The 19,264-nt window shown below is 42.3% G+C and overlaps 1 protein-coding gene across 1 annotated transcript; it reads right to left on the bottom strand.

Moving 5' to 3' along the window:
• Positions 1-3,409: 3,409 nt before the first annotated feature.
• Positions 3,410-5,262, bottom strand: LOC310708320 (WD repeat-containing protein 5-like). The gene has a single exon (XM_083506579.1). The coding sequence runs from the start codon at positions 4,860-4,862 to the stop codon at positions 3,858-3,860; it is 1,005 nt and encodes a 334-aa protein (XP_083362705.1). The 5' UTR covers positions 4,863-5,262; the 3' UTR covers positions 3,410-3,857.
• Between the last annotated feature and the right edge of the window lie 14,002 nt (positions 5,263-19,264).

Below are 19,264 nucleotides of genomic sequence, written 5' to 3'. Positions count from 1 at the left end.
CTTTCCGTATGTTATAATCTATTATTCTATGTTGGGTATTTCTCCCTCCTCTCTGAATTTCTCCCTTCTGTTATTATGAAAGTATGATATACAGTTTATCTAACAATTGTGTTTTACATTTTTCTCCATTAAAACAGAGCCAGTGGGCTACTGCCAGACCACCTGGCATGAGATTGTTCTTGCTTTCCTGCTTTTAATTAAAATCTTGGCTATGGTAGCTTATAGGAAATGTAGCTAAATTCAGGCTGGTAGTTTTGCAATGTTTGCTTGCCTCTTTTAAAGAGAAGCCACGGGATATCTGAACTCCTCTGGTCATCTATGCAATAAACCTCCTCCTAAGACTGTATGCCTGTCGTTGGGCTTCCATTTGAGTTTTTAATGTTTTGTTTCCTACCGCATTGTTCCTAGCAGTCTCTGTACAGTGTGCTTTGCCCCGCATGCTGCTCACACAGTACATTCATGCTCCCGTCTCTTGATTATTGGACTGTTTGTTGCACTTTGGAGTAGGCTTAGGATTTTTCTAAATCATGGCAATTTTTTTAATTTTATTTTTGCACAGCTGTGTCTTAGACAGTGTTATGTTTGCTGGGTTTGTAACACCTTTAAACAAGATTAATTGGGAAAGCTTGGGAAACAATACAGCTGCGCAGAATTGCAAAACAGGTAGGAGTGTGAGCAAGTCGGCTAATGGTGAAATGGGTCTCTTTTTGTGAAGAGGGATAAATTGGTGGATGTGCACATAATTAGATTTCATACAAGAGACACATTTTTTTAAAAAAAAACTATAAGAAGGAGGGACATGAAAATTAATAGGATGAAATGTTTGTCCAGACAATTAGTACTAGATCATTATCATAAAATTAGTACCAATTCTGTTAGCAACCGCTTTCTGCACTATCTAAAGAAAGCAGAGATCTGTGCATATCTCACATGCTACTTACATAGATATATTGGCTGGTATAGAAATATCATATTTCAAAAAGCTTTTTAGTACCATATACAATATAGTTCTGTTGTATTGTTATGAGTTAGGAGGTGGGGTAGGCTGTATGCCTGACTCCCTTCTAATTTCTGGATCCAGCAAGGGTTTAATTGTTGGAATAGCAAGGCTATTGGTAATGACCCCCCAAGTATGGGTCATTAGGGTAACAAAGGAAATGGCTCTGTGCCAGAGGCCAAGTGGATGCCCCCTCCCCCTCAACTCACTAGTGGCTAGAAGGACAAAAATCAGAATAGAAGTGTGTGAGAGCTGGAAGCTAGAAGTAGATGGTAGGCAGGCGCATGTGAGGGAGAGACAAGTTTGATTTCTGCTTCAGTCCAAGGCTTGTGGCTATGGGAGAAGCCAGACCTTCTAGGGGTGTTAATGCTGTGGGCCCCTTCATCCTAAGCTCATGTTGTATAAATAAACCATATATCATAAAGACACCACTGTCTCTGCTGTCCCTCATTCCAAGGAAGCTGAATTCTGGGTAAGCGCCTGGAATCTTGCACTGCTCAGAGATTTGGGTGGTGTGCCATAGTATTAATACCAGGATGCTCTTCTGTAGAAAAGGTAATTAAAATCAGAGAATAGCTTGTGAGATGTATTTCTTGTATGTTGCAGGATAACTCCTATATGGGGATGTGGTGGCAAGTAGCTCAGAGGGCTTCTTGCCATTATAAAAATCTATGGTGCAGCTTTATAGATCTCTGCTGAAGGAACACTGTGAACTGCAAAATTCTATTTTAATGATGGTTATCATAGTTTCTTGTAACAAAAAGTTCAAAATAGGTATCAAGTAAGAAAAAAAACAAGAGGGCACAAATTCCTCCTCACCTCCCAAAAAAACAGCCCCTCCCAAAAAAATAGCCTAGAGCGACTGAGTATTTACAATGACCACAGAATGCTGGGAGGAAAGATGGAAAATCACAGGAGACTACCTTGAAGGAAGCTGACTGGGTGTCAGTCTACGCTGTAACATTTTATTGCAGAACACACTAGTCACTGTCTGGTCTAAAACCATGGCATGGTAATAACTGAGGTTTTGCACAGTTGTTGCTTTCTATCTATGATAAATAATAAGCGTAACAGACAATTTTGAGAAATAAATATATGAATAGCAGTACTGTCTGCTAAATTTTAGCTGAAAGGAATGATGGCACGTCCTTAAGAATCATGGTACAATGTGAATCATACAGCACACAGCCAGAATTGGATGTAAAGAAGTCTATTTTGTGTGGCGCACAATTTGGCTGTTTGTAGAAAAAGTTAGCCCTTGACCAAAGTATGTAATGGAATTTGTATGAAAAATGTATTTTACCTTTCCAAAAACATCATGCAGCTTGGGATACAAGAGACACCATTCCTAGAAATCGGGTGGAGATAGAATGAAAAGACAAGAATTTGCCAAAGCAAGCAACTGGCATATTCTTCTTTTTTTGAAAGAAAGAAAAAAAGAGCACTTGCTAGAATAGCAGAATAGCTTCGATATATATCCTTTTAGGTAGGCATATTATATTTTAAATCTCTCATTCTGCTAATGTTTAATTCATTCCTACTTTTCCTAGCCATTTATTCAATTAACTGAAATCAAAACCATTCCAGAAATAAACCTATGAGGAAAGTGCACATGGCCAGACAGGGAGCATTTCCCTTTATGATTATAACTTTTGCAACTCTTTCATGTAATTACATCATTTGTCTTCTTGCCATTCAACAGCAAACAGGAAGTTTTCTCCACCACAATCCAATTACCCCTGACTATACATTTCTAACTGAGGTCCGACATGCCCAAATCATAACCTTCCTCTTTGATGTTCACGTTGCACTCAAAGGAAAATGAAAACTTGTGGTTATGGCACTGACTCAGAAATCCGGGTTCTTGCTTTGGATCCATCAAAAAGTTTCAGCATACTTTTGGTCAAATGATTCCCACCCCAAATCCCACCTTTTTATTGTGCATATGGTAACCAGGTTTGATCTGTAAAATATTGATAAGTGCAGAGGAGAGGTAAGAAAGGATAGAAAAGGAATATACCAATGTGGAAAGGGAGGGGGGTAGAATAAAGCCATACCTTTAGCAAATACAAGCTCATACCATGAGGTTTCCAAGATAAAAAAGTGTGGTTTTTTAGTTTTTTACACTGAAATAACTGTACAGAGTTTGTGAAATTTGCCAGAATATTTTTTTTAAAGTAAAAACAAAAAGCCACAAGCAAGGACTTAGGACAGAGGTTGAGCAGATAATTTGGGGTGGGGTGAAAAGCGTGAGTAACTTTTACTGTCAAGGAGCATGATGAACAGGGTGCATTACACAGAAGGACAAAGAAAGGGTGATTTAATCACAGGTTCTGGAAACTTGGATGGGTGGGAAATGAGAAGAGGCGCAAGGCAAAAGAACACTTGTTTGGTCATGTTTAAAAAATTGCCTTTAGTAATGTGCCACCATGGCTCTTCTATTTAAAGTTTTATGTACTAGGGCCTACCTGCCTGGATCTTTTTTTCTGTTTCTTCAAAAATGTTAACATATCCAGATTCTTTCTAAGTTTATGACTTGGCGGTGGTTGCTGTTAGGAGACAGAGTTGCTATCTTACTCTCCAAGGAGAGAATAGTTAATGGCTTCCCATTAGGAAAAGCCGCCAATTCATCAAAGAAAACAGAACCTTTTTATTAACCCCCCCCCAAAAACACACACTATATTTTCCCAATTTGGAGACGAGTCGAAGAGAGAAGTTCTTTGGGCCAAGACTAGGAGACATCATCTTCTCAAAGGTTGCTTTGTTTCCTGGCAAATGGGTCTTCAACAAACACAAAATACCCCTATGTTTTCCAGACATGCCCCTCCCCAGCAGTCTCTGAAGTGATGCTGAAAACATTTTAACAGTCACTCTTCCAAAGTTTAATTGTTTTGTCGTTTTCTAGAGCTGCTGAGGCAATGATGTTCTCAGTCGGATGGCAGGCTGTAGAGATCACAACATCTGTATGCCCTTGCAGCTTCTGTACAGTCTCTTTCGTTTGGAGGTTCCAAATGTAAACCAGGTTGTCCTCTGAACCAGACACGATCCACTTCCCACCAGTAACCGAGAAGTTGGCAAAGATGCAGTACTTCTCGTTCTTGTGGCCTGTGTAGGTCTTTAGGCACTTTCCTTTGCTGTAGTCCCAAAGCTTAAGAGTGTTGTCCAACGTTGCCGCTAGAATATATTTGCCATTGGGAGAGAACTTCACAAAAGACACAGGGGGGTTGTCATCATCAATCAGTGTTTTCAAACACTGTCCTGATGCTGTATCCCAGATTCGGCAGAGGCCATCATAGCTGCTGGACACTATCAAGGAGCCATCACGGTTAAAATGCACCGCTGAAACCGGGTCAGAATGGGCTGGCAGGGTTTTTAGGCACTTCCCACTTTTGACGTCCCATATCCTCACACTCTCATCAAACGATCCTGAGACGACGAGGTTTGACTGTGGGTTGAAATTGCAGCAGAAGACGTAGTTGCTGTGCCCCTTCAGGGTTTTCAAGCATTTCCCCGAGCTCACATCCCAAATTTTGAGCGTTTTGTCATCTGAGGCAGATACAAGGAGGTTTGAATCAGATGACCAAGCAACATCAGAGATTCCCAGCTTGTGGCCAGATATGGTTCTCTCAAATTTGCCGTCATAGGCGCCCCAGATTTTTATAAGCTTATCAGCCGAAGAACTGGCCAGCCACTCCCCATGGGGACTGAACTTCACTGATGAGACAGCTTTGGTGTGTCCTGCCAGCGTGAACTTCAGGGCATAGTTTGGTTTTACAGGGGCAGGCTTGCTCTGATTGGTTGAAGAGGAGGGTGTTGATTGTGTTTTGGTTGATTCTGAATCTGGCTTCTTCTCTTCCGTTGCCATGGCTGTGGAAACTAGCACGCCAGGATCTGGGCACTTCACGGGATGGAAGTGCAAGCCAATTCAAAGGTGGGTGTCTCCTACAAGAGGGCTGGGCAACTTCGGAGCTTCAAATTCTCCACTCAGCTGCGACCTTGGGGACCACTTACTGCAGGCAGAATAGGGAGGTGGGCGGAAAGAACCACGTACTGTACTCCACTTTGAGCTCCCTTAAGGCGCGGCCAGAGGCTTCGGTTTCTCCGCCGCCGCCGTTGCCTCCACCTCAGCGCTCGGCGGGAGAAGCAGCGGCTGCAGCTCTCGCTTAAGGAGGAGGGGATATCCAGGGCCTCGCGCAGGCGCACTGAACAAACGCGACGCACCACTCACGGCAGCCGCGCTCGCTTTTGCAGCTTGAGGAAAAGCGACGGTAGCAGCGGCGGCGGCCCAAGCGCATGCGCTGTGCGCACCTACCACGGGCTGCCCGCCAAATGATTTAATCTCTGTGTCTCAATTTGCTTTTGTTTGAGATGTGAATAATACTTCCGAAGCATTAGGTGTTGGGAGGACAATCAGTTAATACTCTGTTCAGTTGACTATGGCAGTGGAGTGCAAAATTGCAGAGAACTCTCCATTTCTCTCTCTCTTAACTGAACACAAGCAACTCCCCCTTGCTGTTTCAGTGCTTTTCAAACTGTGAGGTCCCCTAAGGGAAACATAACACGTTGCCAGGGAGAGACATACATTCCTTCCTATCCCTTCTCAGTGTGTATTTTTCATTGCACCAGGAGGCAAAGAGCTAACGCATCTCACTCCTCAATTAGTGCCCCACCTCATCTCCTCCAGGCACACTATAGTTCCAGCCCAAGCATCTTTCAAAAACATTGTAAGGCCTTTATAATTTAAGTGAACAATTGCAGTGTTTTGAACCAGTCGTGTGCTGTTTAGGAGCACTTGGGACTCAGCCATTGAGTTGCTGGCTTCAAAGTCGCTTCTCTTCAAAGTAGACGACTCGAGTAGTCAGTGGAGCTATTTTTGAGCAAGTTCATTCAAAACCAGTGCCTTATTTTTCTGTACTGTTTGTTCTGCCAGCGTTATTGGCCCCTTTTCTATGAAGGTGGTTGGATTAGATGGCCTTTAGGTGGCCAGCATTTCACAATCCATAAAACATAATTAACTAGTTTGATTATTTGCCTAGCCTTAACCCATGGGTCGGCAAACTAAGGCCCAGGGGCTGAATCCGGCCCAATCGCCTTCTAAATCTGGCCTGCGGACAGTCCGGGAATCAGCGTGTTTTTACATGACTAGAATGTGTCCTTTTATTTAAAATGCATCTCTGGGTTATTTGTGGGGCCTGCCTGGTCTTTTTACATGAGTAGAATGTGTCCTTTTATTTAAAATGCATCTCTGGGTTATTTGTGGGGCCTGCCTGGTCTTTTTACATGAGTAGAATGTGTGCTTTTATTTAAAATGCATCTCTGGGTTATTTGTGGGGCATAGGAATTCGTTCATTTCTCCCCCCCAAAAAATATAGTCTGGCCCCCCACAAGGTCTGAGGGACAGTGGACCAGCCCCCTGCTGAAAAAGTTTGCTGACCCCTGCCTTAACCCGAGGGCTTAGCATAGGTTACATATAAATCAACCACCAGGTGTGTGGCAAAAAAAGAGAAGAGCCCACTACCCTCAAAGAATGTCACACCCAGTCAAGAACTCTCCTGTGAGGAAAGGTTACAGTATTGGGGTTGTTGTTGTTGTTTTTAGTTTAGAGAAAATGTAAGATGAGACATAAGGGAGCATAAGAGGTGCATACAATTATGCATGGTAATTATGCATAAAGCAGATAGTCCTAACTCCAGAATTTGTGGGCATGCAATGAAGCTGAATATTTGAAGATTCAGGACAGACAAAAGGCAGCGCTTTCCCCCACTGTATATAGTTACTGGTAAATTGTGGAATACACTCCCATAAGAGGATCAACTTGGATGCCTTTAAAAGAGGATTTGCTGGTGGACTTGTAAAAGGGTAAAAGACTATTGGGAAATGATCCAGAATGAACTGAAAAAAATCTTTAAAAGTACTTCCCCACCCCTCAAAAAAAACAACAACCCAGAATCCTTTCTGTTGGGGATAATTCAGACTGAAATTCCCAGGTGTCAAAAGAGGTTATTTACGTATGCCACTACTGCGGCCCGTGTTTTGTTAGCCCAAGAATTGAAAACAAGCAAGGTCCCAACCAAAGAAGAGTGGCAACTTAAGTTGACAGAATATGCGCAGCTGCAGACTTAACATATAGAATAAGAGAACAAGAAGAAAATATGTTTAGAGAATATTGGAAAACTTCTATTGAATATATGGCAAATAACTGTATACAGCTGAAAATGCTGGTAGCATTGAGATAAATTCAGCAGTGTAAATAAGTTATGATGGATGTAATAATGGAATGGTATAGTTTCTGAAAAATAGGCAGGGATTTATGATATGTAAAATGAACTATGGAAGGAAAAGGGAAGTCATTGATATCTTAAGGATGTAAAAATGAGTACTTTAAATTGTAAAACAGAAAATTAATAAACATTATATATATAAATAGAGGATCTGACAAACTTAAAGGGGATAAGGCTATCAATAGCTACAAACCCTGATGGCTATGTACTTCCTCTAAGATCAGTTGCAGCATGCCTTGGAATACTGTTTCCTGAAGACCAACAGCAAGAGAGGGCTATTGCCATCCTATTCTGTTTATGGAGTTTCCAGACAGTATCTGGTTGGCCACTGTGGCAAACGGGCTGAACTAAATAGATCTTTGTCCTGAGCTAGCAAGTCTCTTCATATATTCCCATGTTTATAAAAAAGATTAAAGGGGCTGCAGGAAGTTAAACAGAATTGATACTGTATGTTAAACAAATAATGCGGCCCCTTCCTAATCTCAGTACAGTACATTAAAGATTATGTTAGGTATAATTACTCCAGCTAACAAGAGCCAAATAGCTAGGGAAGATGAACTAAAAGGCAGGGTCTGGATGCAGTGCCAAAAAGTACTGTACGTTGGCTGAAAGTAAATTGTAAGAGACAATAAAGTTCATTGTGAAAATGCTGACACTTACCAAAATCCTGTGAGCTGCCAGCAATTTTCTCTTCTGTGCAGACAAGCACCTGACAGTAAATGAATGCATTTATAACGCAATTATAAATTGCATGGGAAAAGAAGCTCCCATTTGCTCCAGTTGGAGCTTCTCCCTCCTTTGTGCAAATGGCAAGTGTGTGTTGGGGCAGGGGAATACTGATCTGGAACAGGACTGCAATACGGGGCAAATGAATAAAGACCCCCTCATGCCCCTTCCACACACCACAGCAAGGTCCTAATCCAGATTGGTCTTCTCACACTGGCTATTTGTCCAAGAAAAATCACACGCGCAAGGGCAGACCACACAATTAATGTTGTGGCCCTAAGAGCAGTCGATTTAAGGAAGTTTGTGAAAAGAAAGCTGTATGCCCCCATCCCTCTAACAGGCCCTCCACCCCATTCCATGTTTCACAGAAGAACCACCACCCACCCCTCTGGGGAGGCTTTGGGTAAGTATAGGTGGCTTGCAAGGAATAGGTGAGACAGAAAACTTTCATTTTCTGAACTTTCTTACGTTAGCTTATCTTTGAACCCAATACATAATACTCGACACGTTGTGCTAATTACATGTTGCGATTCTGGTTCTTGCCATTGACCTATGTGCCTTTGGTTGGTTTTTGCAAGCCGCTTTTTGTAGCGTTCCTGGTCATGTGAACTCCACCTGTGCATGTGTTTGTGCTCACAGTCTGTTCAGGTGACCAGCTCCAAATGTCAACACAGGTAAGTGGCCTTGTGCTAAAGTCAGACCATTGCTCCATCTGGACAAGCATTATATCTACCAACAGGAATCTTTCCCAGTCTTCCCTGGAGATGCCAGGGATTAAACCTGGGACATCCTGCATGCAAAGCATGTCCTCTACCATTGAGCTATGACCCTTTCCCCAAGGTCTGTGGACATCCATTGTATTTGGTTATGTTGTCCAAACAGGGGTGTAAGTGTTCTGTTTTCCAACAGCAAGGCTGCATAATTTTTGTTGCGATCAACAGTTTCTTAATCAGCTTCATCCATTATATCCTTCAGAGATCCTAACAGTCACAAGAACAGGGTAATCAATATCTCACGAACTTGGTGCTGTAACCACTGTACTACACTCTCTACCAGCCAGCTATTTGTGAAGTTTTACCCTTGACCCCCTCCCCTTCACCACACTTGTAAAGAGTAAGCTGCATTGGCCGTTTTCTTCTTTTCTACGTGGAAAAGATACACATCCTCACTAGACTTTGTCCTGATTTTTTCCTGACAGATTTGGTCTGCTTTGCACAAGGGTTTATATATAGAAGGCTCTCACACTATGAACAACAAAATTAGGGCACTGTCATTTATGACATCAGGAAATTAATATGCTAAGGGGGGAAATGATAGTATAAAAGGGATACTTTAGCCAGTACAAAAACTATTCAACCCTCCCAGCAGTGGTTCCTCTCTTTATATTTGCATATTTGCCCTGAGGGCTAATAAATATATGCAAGCTATTTTGTTATGATGGCTCTTTATTTAGACTGTTGGGAACAGATGACAAAATTTATAATGAACAAATTTTTGAGGAATGGAAAGGGGGCTGTTGTATTTGGGCAGCCACAGCGAGACTGCATATACCGGTATATAGGAAGTGTGTGTGTGTGTGTGTGTGTGTGTGTGTGTGTAGAGAGAGAGAGAGAGAGAGAGATCAGATAAAGTGGTTTCTAAGCACTGTCACAAGCTCTGTGAAGGTGAAGGCAGCTGCATTAAAATTGTCACCAGGTAGAAAAGTCAGCAATATGGTATGGCGTAACATCCATAACTGGATTCAGCTAGAAAGTTTGTAGTGGATAGGGTCAATGGAAGGGCAGCTGCTGACATCACATCATGGTCTAGAGGTTCTGACCCTCAATCATGAGCTTTGTAGAATGCAATTCAGCATAACGTTATTGAATTCACCTTTAGATTAAGAAGGGCCTCATTGACATATAATGTTTCACGTGCAAGGTATTAGCTGGGCATCTGCTTAATTTTGCACACTTTGCAGCTAGACCAGACTGTATGTTTGCAATTCAGAGACATTTTTAAGGCCCTTGACAGTTTGAATTTTTCATGAAGTAACATCAAGTGACATTCTCCATGCAGCTAATTCTTATTCAGGTAGTGTTCTGTTCACATGTATGCCTGCTGGCTCAAGACTCAAGGGTATGAGTTTAAACTGTCCTTTTATCATCTATCACAGTGGTGGCTATCCTTTAGCCCTCTAGAAGTTGCTAGACTACAACTCCTTCTATCTTTTCAATAGCGAGGGAGTGCCAAGTGCTGCTTGGGAATTTTTAGAAACAAAAATATATTGTGATTTATTTATTTTTAGATGGATTGTGTGATTTGTGAATTCCGTCACATCATGCCAAAAATTGGGTGAAGTCATGCCAAAGTCATGTTTTGACCGACCACCTTGATTCAAAATGGCACCTGGTGTTCAAACATCAATGAATACCGCCTCTCCCATCTTGGGAACCCTCTTGCCAAGTTTGGTGACAATATCTCAAGAGGCAGTCAAACCCATGCAAAAAATTGATGTTTTGGTCCATTATTTTGATTCAAAATGGTGTCCAGCATCCAAATTGTAACAAAGTCTGCTGCCCCCACTTGGAAGCCCTTGTACAGGGTTTGACAACAATATCTTAAGTGGCAACCAAACTTGTGACAAAATACAGGTAAAGTTATGCTGAAGTGATATTTTGGTCGGCCGTTTTGGATTCAAAATGGCAGCTGGCAGCTCAGCGTCAGTGAAAACTGCCACCCCCACATCAGGAACCTTCATGCCAAGTTTGGCAATAATATCTTGAGAGGTGTCTGAATGCACAGAGAACAAGCAAATTGGCAAACCATTCTCCAAAATATATAGGTTTATATCTCACTTTTCCTCTGAAGAATTAAAGATGGCATACATAGTTTTTCCCTTCCTATTTTCCCCCTCACAACAATCCTGTGAAGTAGGTAGGACTAAGAGACAGTGATGGGCCCAAGACATATGGAGGGCACAAGGTTGTCAAAGGCTGCCTTGCCGCAACTTGGCATGAAGGAAGGATAATATTCCTAAGAAAAAGCCTTGTTTATTTTAAAATGCATATGCCAATTTTCTAACTGTGTTGCCTACAGAGGTACAATATAATAACAAGTTAAATAAGTAGATAAATAACAATGCAAAACTCACATACAGCTAGGAGCCATAAAACTCTGTAGCTGTAAGATCTGGCTGTTGACATTTGATTTTATTAAGTAAAATCAGTTCCTTAGGAGATACTTTAAAAAGTGATTGACCCAATTAAACATGTTCTAGTTAAGGAACAAATAGGGTGATGATATTTTAAATGCACTGTCGTGGGGCTGGCTCGTCATGTGAAACTTTTCCACAGGAATTGTGTCTCTGACTTGCTTCTGGCTACTAAAGAAGCCAGACATCAGACTCCATTCCCCTTGTGTCTCTTCTTTTTAGCATGCATTAGTAATCACAGTGATTTACAACCCAGGTTCAATCCAACAGTTAATTTAATTCTACTTTTCACCCAACTCTGAATTTGCTTGAGAATTAGGGCAGAATCGCCTGTTACTTAAAGTGTCAATGTTGTTTGTGTTGTGCTCCCAAATGCATATACAAGTAAATATACAAATTCACTTATTGAAGATATTTTGGGCAACATGCCTTTGGATGTTATACCAACAAAAGAGGAACCATGGGGCTGCTTTTCAGCAATATAGTATGTATAGAAGAAATAAGTGGAATAACAATCTGAGATCAATCATGATAAAATTGTAAATAATTTTTAATATAATAAAACTGCAATTAACTTCATTACATTAAGTCAGCCATAGGCCAACTTGGCCCTCCAGATCTTTTGGGACTACAACTCCCATCATCCCTGACCACTGGTCCTGTTAGCTAGGGATGGTGGGAGTTGTAGTCCCAAAACATCTGGAGGGCCGAGTTTGCCTATGCCTGCACTAAGTGGTGAGCGTACCATGCATATTTGCTGTGCATGAATATGCAGTGCATAAGTCAAACTTTCTTTAGTGACTCTTTCCTTAGTGGAGTTATTTCGGCAGTCCTTAATGGGAAACCCATTAGCTTATCCTGTCCCTGACCTTTCATGTTAAGGAGAGACCACTGCAGTGAACATAAACATGGGACAACCCCAGTGAAGGACACTGCCAACTGCTTCTTTCTAATTCCAGTGTACTAACATGTCTGGTTAGGGTAGGCATCTTTAGGAACATAGGAAGCTGCCTTAAACTAAGTCAGAATACAGTATATGTCCAACTACCTTAGTATTATCTGTTCTAAGTGGCAGAAGCACTCCAAGGTGTCAGACAGAGGTCTTTTACATAATGTGCCACCTGATACTTGAGATGCCATGGATAGGAACAAAAGAGCCATGCAGAATCAGACTAAAACCCTATATAGTCCAGCATTCTGTTCTCAAAGTGGCCTATCAGAAGTCTCTGGGAATCTCACACACTGAGAGTTTAGCACATTGGTGCTGGTCAACCAACCAACCAACCAACCAACCAACCAGTGTCATCTTTACTAGTAATCTAGAATTATGTGCTAAAGAGCCCACAGTATGCAACCAGAAAGGATGAAGGATTTGCTGATAGGGCACTCTGAACTCCAAACCAATGTATTGTAGGATTTCACAGCACTTCAAAAATTCCTCAGAGCCTGGAACAGAGATTGTGTCACTAATTGCATTTTTGAGAATTTCATTACTTGACTGTGTATTGACACACAGCTGATGCACCTGCAGTGGTGCAGTTAGTTAATCTTAGGCTCTGGACTTCATGGTCTTAGGGATATGGGAGGGAAGGAATTCCCCTATTTTTAAGTGTTGCTTTGTTAATTTAAGAAAGTGGAAAATCAGACCTGCTGCATTTTGGCCCCTTCCTTGTTCTGGGCCAAACAGGGCCTGGACTTTGGCGCTGAAAGTCCTGCGAGCGAGCCATGGCCTGTGGCTGATAGTATGGCTCAGTTGCTCATTGGTGCACTGCCAATGTGAAACTACCGGTAATTGCAAAAAAAGTGCCAGTGTAGTAACTGACTCCTTATCTTACCCTTGACTAAATGTACTTTATTCTGGATAAAGGGCATGTCTAGCAAAGGGATAGTTTCTGGTGTTTGCATGATTAGTTGGGTTTTTCCTTCCTCTGACAGGATACCGTTTTCAGGGGCTGGGGGGGGAGCAGCGGCGAAGCATATGCCCATGCTGCCCAGGGTGGGTGCGCTCCCAAGGGGGGTGGGGCATGGAGGGTGCCCTCCCAGGTGCAGAATAGCTGCTTGGGTGCATGGAGCGGCGCACGCACCCTGCAACCTGGGGCGGAGCGAGCCGCCCATGGGGGCAGAGCGAGCTGCCAATGGCGGACATTCAGTGTGCTGCCTGTCCACGGCTCCCTAGCTGTCAAAACAAAGGCCTCCAGCAAGGCAGCACAGCTCTTCCCCTTCTCCCGATGGCTTGGGGTAGACTTGGGAGTTGCAGGCCAGCGGCACACCAAATTGAGGGGTGGGGGGTAAGATGCGCCGATACCAAGGTAACACAATTACTTTACCTTGCCAGAGTATTAGCCTTGTTGCATAAAACATAGATTTTTTTGCATTTGCTCTTGACCGTTTTGCTGTACTAGGAGTGTGTCAATGTGATATTTGCTGAGAGAGTGGGGGAACTGTCCTCTTCTGCCCTACTTTCATTGTTTGTCGTGCTCAAGGCTCTGGAGACTCTGCCTGGAGACTAGGTTTCATACCCCTTGCTTTCTGCTATGCTACTGTGGTAGAGAAACAAACTCGAGCATGAACAAGTGGTGAATTTTTGTACGACGATGACCAAATGGGATTTATTTGTACCAGGCAGAGGGCAGTGCTATGCCTGCAAATAAACAATATCAGAAATCTTCTCTTCTGTGTCTGCAGCCATTGACTTATTACAGAGATGAGGAACCTGTGGTCCTTCATATGCTGTTAGGCTCCCATCAGCTCCAACCAGCCAATGGCCAGAGAAAATGAGGGCTGTGATCCAACAATGTCTGGAGGGCCACAGGTTACCGAACCCTGACATACGAGATCTGATCTCCATCCTGCATCTCAGTATCATCCACCATGGTGCAATAAAATGGAAGTAGAAAGTTCACGGTTGTTTGAAAAGGGAATTCTGGGATTCCAACCTATTCATTTCTATTTTTTTTTTTTGGCGTCATATATTACAAAACAATATAAATACAGAAATTGAAAATGAAAAATTTAACCCCCCCCCCTCCTCGAGAGCTGAATTCTGCTACTAAATCTGAAGCCCATTCAAGTCCACATCATATATCCAGATTCCAGAGGTTGTAGCCTGGTCCTACAGCAGTCTTCATATTTTGGCTACCATTTTAAAGGTTTATCTTTATGGTTACGCCATTTTATATAAAGTGATTAGATTCTTTTTTATCAAGTGGTATAGAAATCTTGTTAAATAAAAGAAAATAAATAAAAAAGGTTTATGGGTTAAAACCAGTATCTTGAAATGGGCCTGGAAACATACACAGTTGTACCTTGGAAGCTGAACGGAATCCGTTCCGGAAGTCCATTCAACTTCCAAAACATTCAAAAACCAAAGCGTGGCTTCTGATTGGCTGCAGGAGTTTCCTGCAGCCAATCGGAAGCCGCGGAAGCCCCATCGGGTGTTTGGCTTCCAAAAATAGTTCGAAAACCAGAACAGTCACTTCCGGGTTTGCCACGTTCCGGAGCCAAAACATTCGGGAACTAAGCTGTTCGACTCCCAAGGTACAACTGTAGGTCGCTAGTGTAGCTGTGTTAATAAATAATAAAATGAATATAAGAATAAGCCACATATTCTTACTAAATTATCCTTATTTAACTGTATCTTTTTGCTTCCAGCTGTGACTCCTTGAACAATCCTAAAGAGTTCTCTCCTACTCCCTTTCTTCAAGCCATCAGATTATTGCAATATGCCTGGTGTATAAAAACATATCTCCCCAGCATGATGTAGCCCTTGGGCCATACCTCCTCTGGTGCTTTCATTTCCATCTATTGCTGGACACTACTATATTATTATTAGGAAAACACCAGGCATGTCTGCTCTCTTGTCGTTGCTCAAGAATTCCTGGTGAATAGTCAGTGTTTACAGTCCCAAATTAATGCTGCTCAATACATTGGATAGATGATTCTGTGTTGCACGTGGCTGGGCATTGTGACTACAAAGGCTATTGCCTGTATCAGCAAGAATAATATATGAGGAAGCGTTTATTTTTCATGAAGTGGCTATGCGAGGAAGCGATAAAGATAATTGCCGCGGGACTTCAGGGGCTATCAGCTTGGTTGTTATCCAACAATAATTTGTAGTGTGCAGTTGAAATAACAGTACATCAACGGGAAATCTGGGTTTCTCAATGGGGATGCATTTTAATTTTTTAAACTATTTTTACTCTGCTCATCAGTTGAAAAATACTTCCAGACGGCTGGTGACAATCAATAATAAGGCAGTCCCTGTCCTCAGGTTTATAATCCCAAAGGGAAAGTGATTGAGAAGGAGAAGGGGCAGGAGGAAGAGAAGCAAACTCAGGTGCTACTTTTTCATTATAAAGTTCTTTCAAGTACTTTTTCCAGCTGGGGTGGGGTGGGCAAAGCAAGCTCCATGCAGCTGCTTCCTCTCTTGTTGATAGATAGGGCCAGGCTCTTGTCAATATGTTTTTCCTGGGAGAGAAGGGGAACGGCCGCCCAGTGGTCCTTGGTTCCCTGGTCAAAGCCAGAGGCCAAAGTGCCTCTGCAGTCTCAGGAAAATCCAGAGAAGAAAGGAAAGTAAAACAAGAAGGGAAGAGTTACAGATAGGTAGCCGTGTTGGTCTGCCATAGTCAAAATAAAAAAAATCCTTCCAGTAGCACCTTAAAGACCAACTAAGTTAGTTCTTGGTATGAGCTTTCGTGTGCATGCACACTTCTTCAGATACACAGAAGTGTGCATGCACACGAAAGCTCATACCAAGAACTAACTTAGTTGGTCTTTAAGGTGCTACTGGAAGGATTTTTTTTATTTTAAGAAGGGAAGAAGTATGGAAGGGAGGGAGTAATACATTACCCATAGGTATCATCAGTAGGATTTTTCAAAAAAGATACACTCTGTATATTACTGTGTTGTTATGCTTGCAATGCTGCTTAAGTGGACTGCAATTACCAGTTTGACTTACGGAGACGGAGACAAGGCAGGTTTGTATTCGGCTACTAATCTTGGCCCCTTCATATGGTTTCCCCAGTAGTGATGTATGGAAGTGAGAGCTGGACCATAAAGAAGGCTGATCGCTGAAGAATTGATGCTTTAGAATTATGGTGCTGGAGGAGACTCTTGAGAGTCCCATGGACTGCAAGAAGATCAAACCTATCCATTCTTAAGGAAATCAGCCCTGAGTGCTCACTGGAAGGACACATCCTGAAGCTGAGGCTCCAGGACTTTGGCCACCTCATGAGGAGAGAAGACTCCCTGGAAAAGACCCTGATGTTGGGAAAGATTGAGGGCACAAGGAGAAGGGGACGACAGAGGACGAGATGGTTGGACAGTGTTCTCGAAGCTACCAACATGAGTTTCACCAAACTGTGGGAGACGGTGGAAGACAGGAGTGCCTGGCATGCTCTGGTCCATGGGGTCACGAAGAGTCGGACACGACTAAACAACAACAACAACAACAACAACAACAACAACAACTAATCTTGGGCTTGGATGTGTCATTCATTCTGCTTCTGCAATCCACATTCACAGATACTAAGTTCAGTGAATACATTTTGAATTTTGAGAGTAATGTGGGTGCCAGTTTTGTTTGGGCTGCCATGAGAGTATGGCATAATACAAAGTGGCTGTCATAGGGGCATGACAGTACTGCCATTTATGCTTGTCTCTCCCCCCCCCCCCCGATTACTTCATGCTTACCGTGGAAAGTCAGCTATGTCCTGCTGGGCCTGATTGTGAAAACACAGCTGTTAAAAACACAACCCCCTGTTTTCTCCAATACCAAACCTAAACCAAAGTCTAGGCTGCCAACCTTTATCCACTTGCCTGGGTGAAAGCCCCATTAAACACAGAGTTACTTCTAAGTAGACATGTATATAGCCATACTGTAAGTTAACTATACAGTGAATTCTTAGTGACTGAGTTGCATTAGGTGCTGTAGAGTAGGAGACATGCTTAAGCCTCTTTGCAAAGTTTTCACATTTTGCATTTGCCCTTGGGAGAGCTGATTGTTTAACATCTACCTGCACTTACAGAGTAGTTGCAGTTGCAGAAATTACCGGGTAATTCTTGATCTCAGATAAACTCACCACAGGAAAAAAAATGTATTCTTGTTGCTAGTGCAAAAGAAAGAATGCTAAGGACTACTGGAAAACAGCAGTCTTTTGGGACCCCCAGGGTGTCTGGTGTCCAGACTTATCAGTCACAGCTTTGACATTACTCGTTGGCTAATAACACTTACAGACAGGAGCAGCTAGGCTGACTTGTTTCATAGAAACTTAAGAAGGGTACTTGCACATTATGCCCCATCTCTTTCTTTCTAGAAGGGCTAAAGACTTAAAAGTCTGGAGGCCCTGTACAGGAGCAGTAATGAAGGTGGACTCTGACCCAATGAGTCTTACCCCCAAAACTAAGGGAGTTTCAAAGCTCTTTCTGCGCCAGGAAAACCCTGAGCAAAAAGTGCTTTTAAGCTCTGTGCCATGCATTTAATTTCTGTGATTGCAACAGGCCGGCCTTCGACAATGCAAAGTTGAAATTGCACGTTGTGAGTTACCTGTACAGATCTCTTTGGACAAAATGCATTTAAGAAATATGACTGGCCCACAGATGGCAGCATTGAGCAATGTATTTTCCTTTATTGGATTGTTGCACAGCAGTGCTTCTTAAATACTGCAACTGAAATAAAAATTAAAAATTAAAAAATTATCCAGTAGCACCTTAGAGACCAACTAAGTAGAAATAAAAGTTTGCATTCTTCAAAATGCTAATCATGTTACATGTTTAATTTAATTTAGTATATAAAGATTTTTGGGAAATACAGGTGATAGTACATTAGGAAAATAATTAGGCTAAAGGAAGGGGCAGTTTCACAAAAAAATTAAAAGGTATGAAAAACACCTTCCCATTCAGCGTTTTTTTTCTTCACTGCAAGAGACAGTAAAGGTTTGCAGCAGCATCCCTTCTCTTCTCAAGTCAGTTTGCAAGTACTTTGTCAGTTTAGAGGAAGCAACAGATCTGCAATATTCTCTTTCCCTCCAGATATTTAGCAAACTCATTGCCAAATGTGGGGGAGGCCTTGCGCTATGGATTGCTTCCTTTAAACTAGCAAAAGGGGTGATTTACAGCATGAACCTCTTCCTTTCTTGGCAAATAGACAAAGATAAGAGAGGGTTGCTCATAAAGTACATTGCCACCACAGATCATTTCTTTTAAACTGTCCATTTGGAAGTACCTAATCTATTTAGTCTACTTTCTCTTCCCATATACAGTGGACGCTCGGGTTGCAAACGTGATCCGTGCGGGATGCACGTTCGCAACCCGCAGCGTTCGCAACCCACGTCTGCGCATGCATGGGTTGTGATTTAGTGCTCCTGCGCAAAGCGCGACTGCCAAAACCCGGAAGTAACCCATTCTGGTACTTCTGGGTTTCAGTGGTCCGCAACCCAAAAAAAACGCAACCTGAAGCGTCTGTAACCCGAGGTATGACTGTACCAACTTAGTACAGATACCTATGAAGACTTTGTGGCTTTTAACAAGCCAGCTTTCCCCTCCTACTTTGCTTTACATATTTTGTGACACTACTGTAATTGGTTGGCCTAATTAAGTTACCATCCTACTATGGGTTTTTATTTCTTTTTATTCTTTTGTGCCGAAATGGTTATGCTTTTCTGATTTGATAGGATCACCCATGTGACCATCCAAAGAAGCATTGCCCTCAATTAGCTACATTTGATGTAAGAAGTGTTGTCGCATTCATGACAGAATCCCTGATTGGCTGGGATCACTCCAGGAAGGAGCTATGGAGACAGTGGGGATGGGAGACAATGGATGTGAACAGTGCTGGAAAATATAAAAGCAAGAGTTCTGAAGGGAACAATTACCCCTCTCAAAAGCAAAATGCTCATTTTGAAAATGTACACGGGCAACAATTTAGCAAATCCTTGAAAGTAACAAAGAGAAACCCAGCAACTGCAGTAATGACATGTCTCCAACTCTCCAGTCATCAATAAAACTCCAAACTCAAGCATTATCATGATGAATAGAGAGGAGATAGATAATTCCTGTATCTAGTTCTAT

The sequence above is a fragment of the Podarcis liolepis genome (assembly GCF_965112155.1).
Source record: "Podarcis liolepis genome assembly, chromosome: 5".
Lineage (NCBI taxonomy): Eukaryota > Metazoa > Chordata > Lepidosauria > Squamata > Lacertidae > Podarcis > Podarcis liolepis.
Note: the sequence above shows the minus strand (reverse complement) of the source record. Positions and strands in the feature narration are given on the sequence as shown.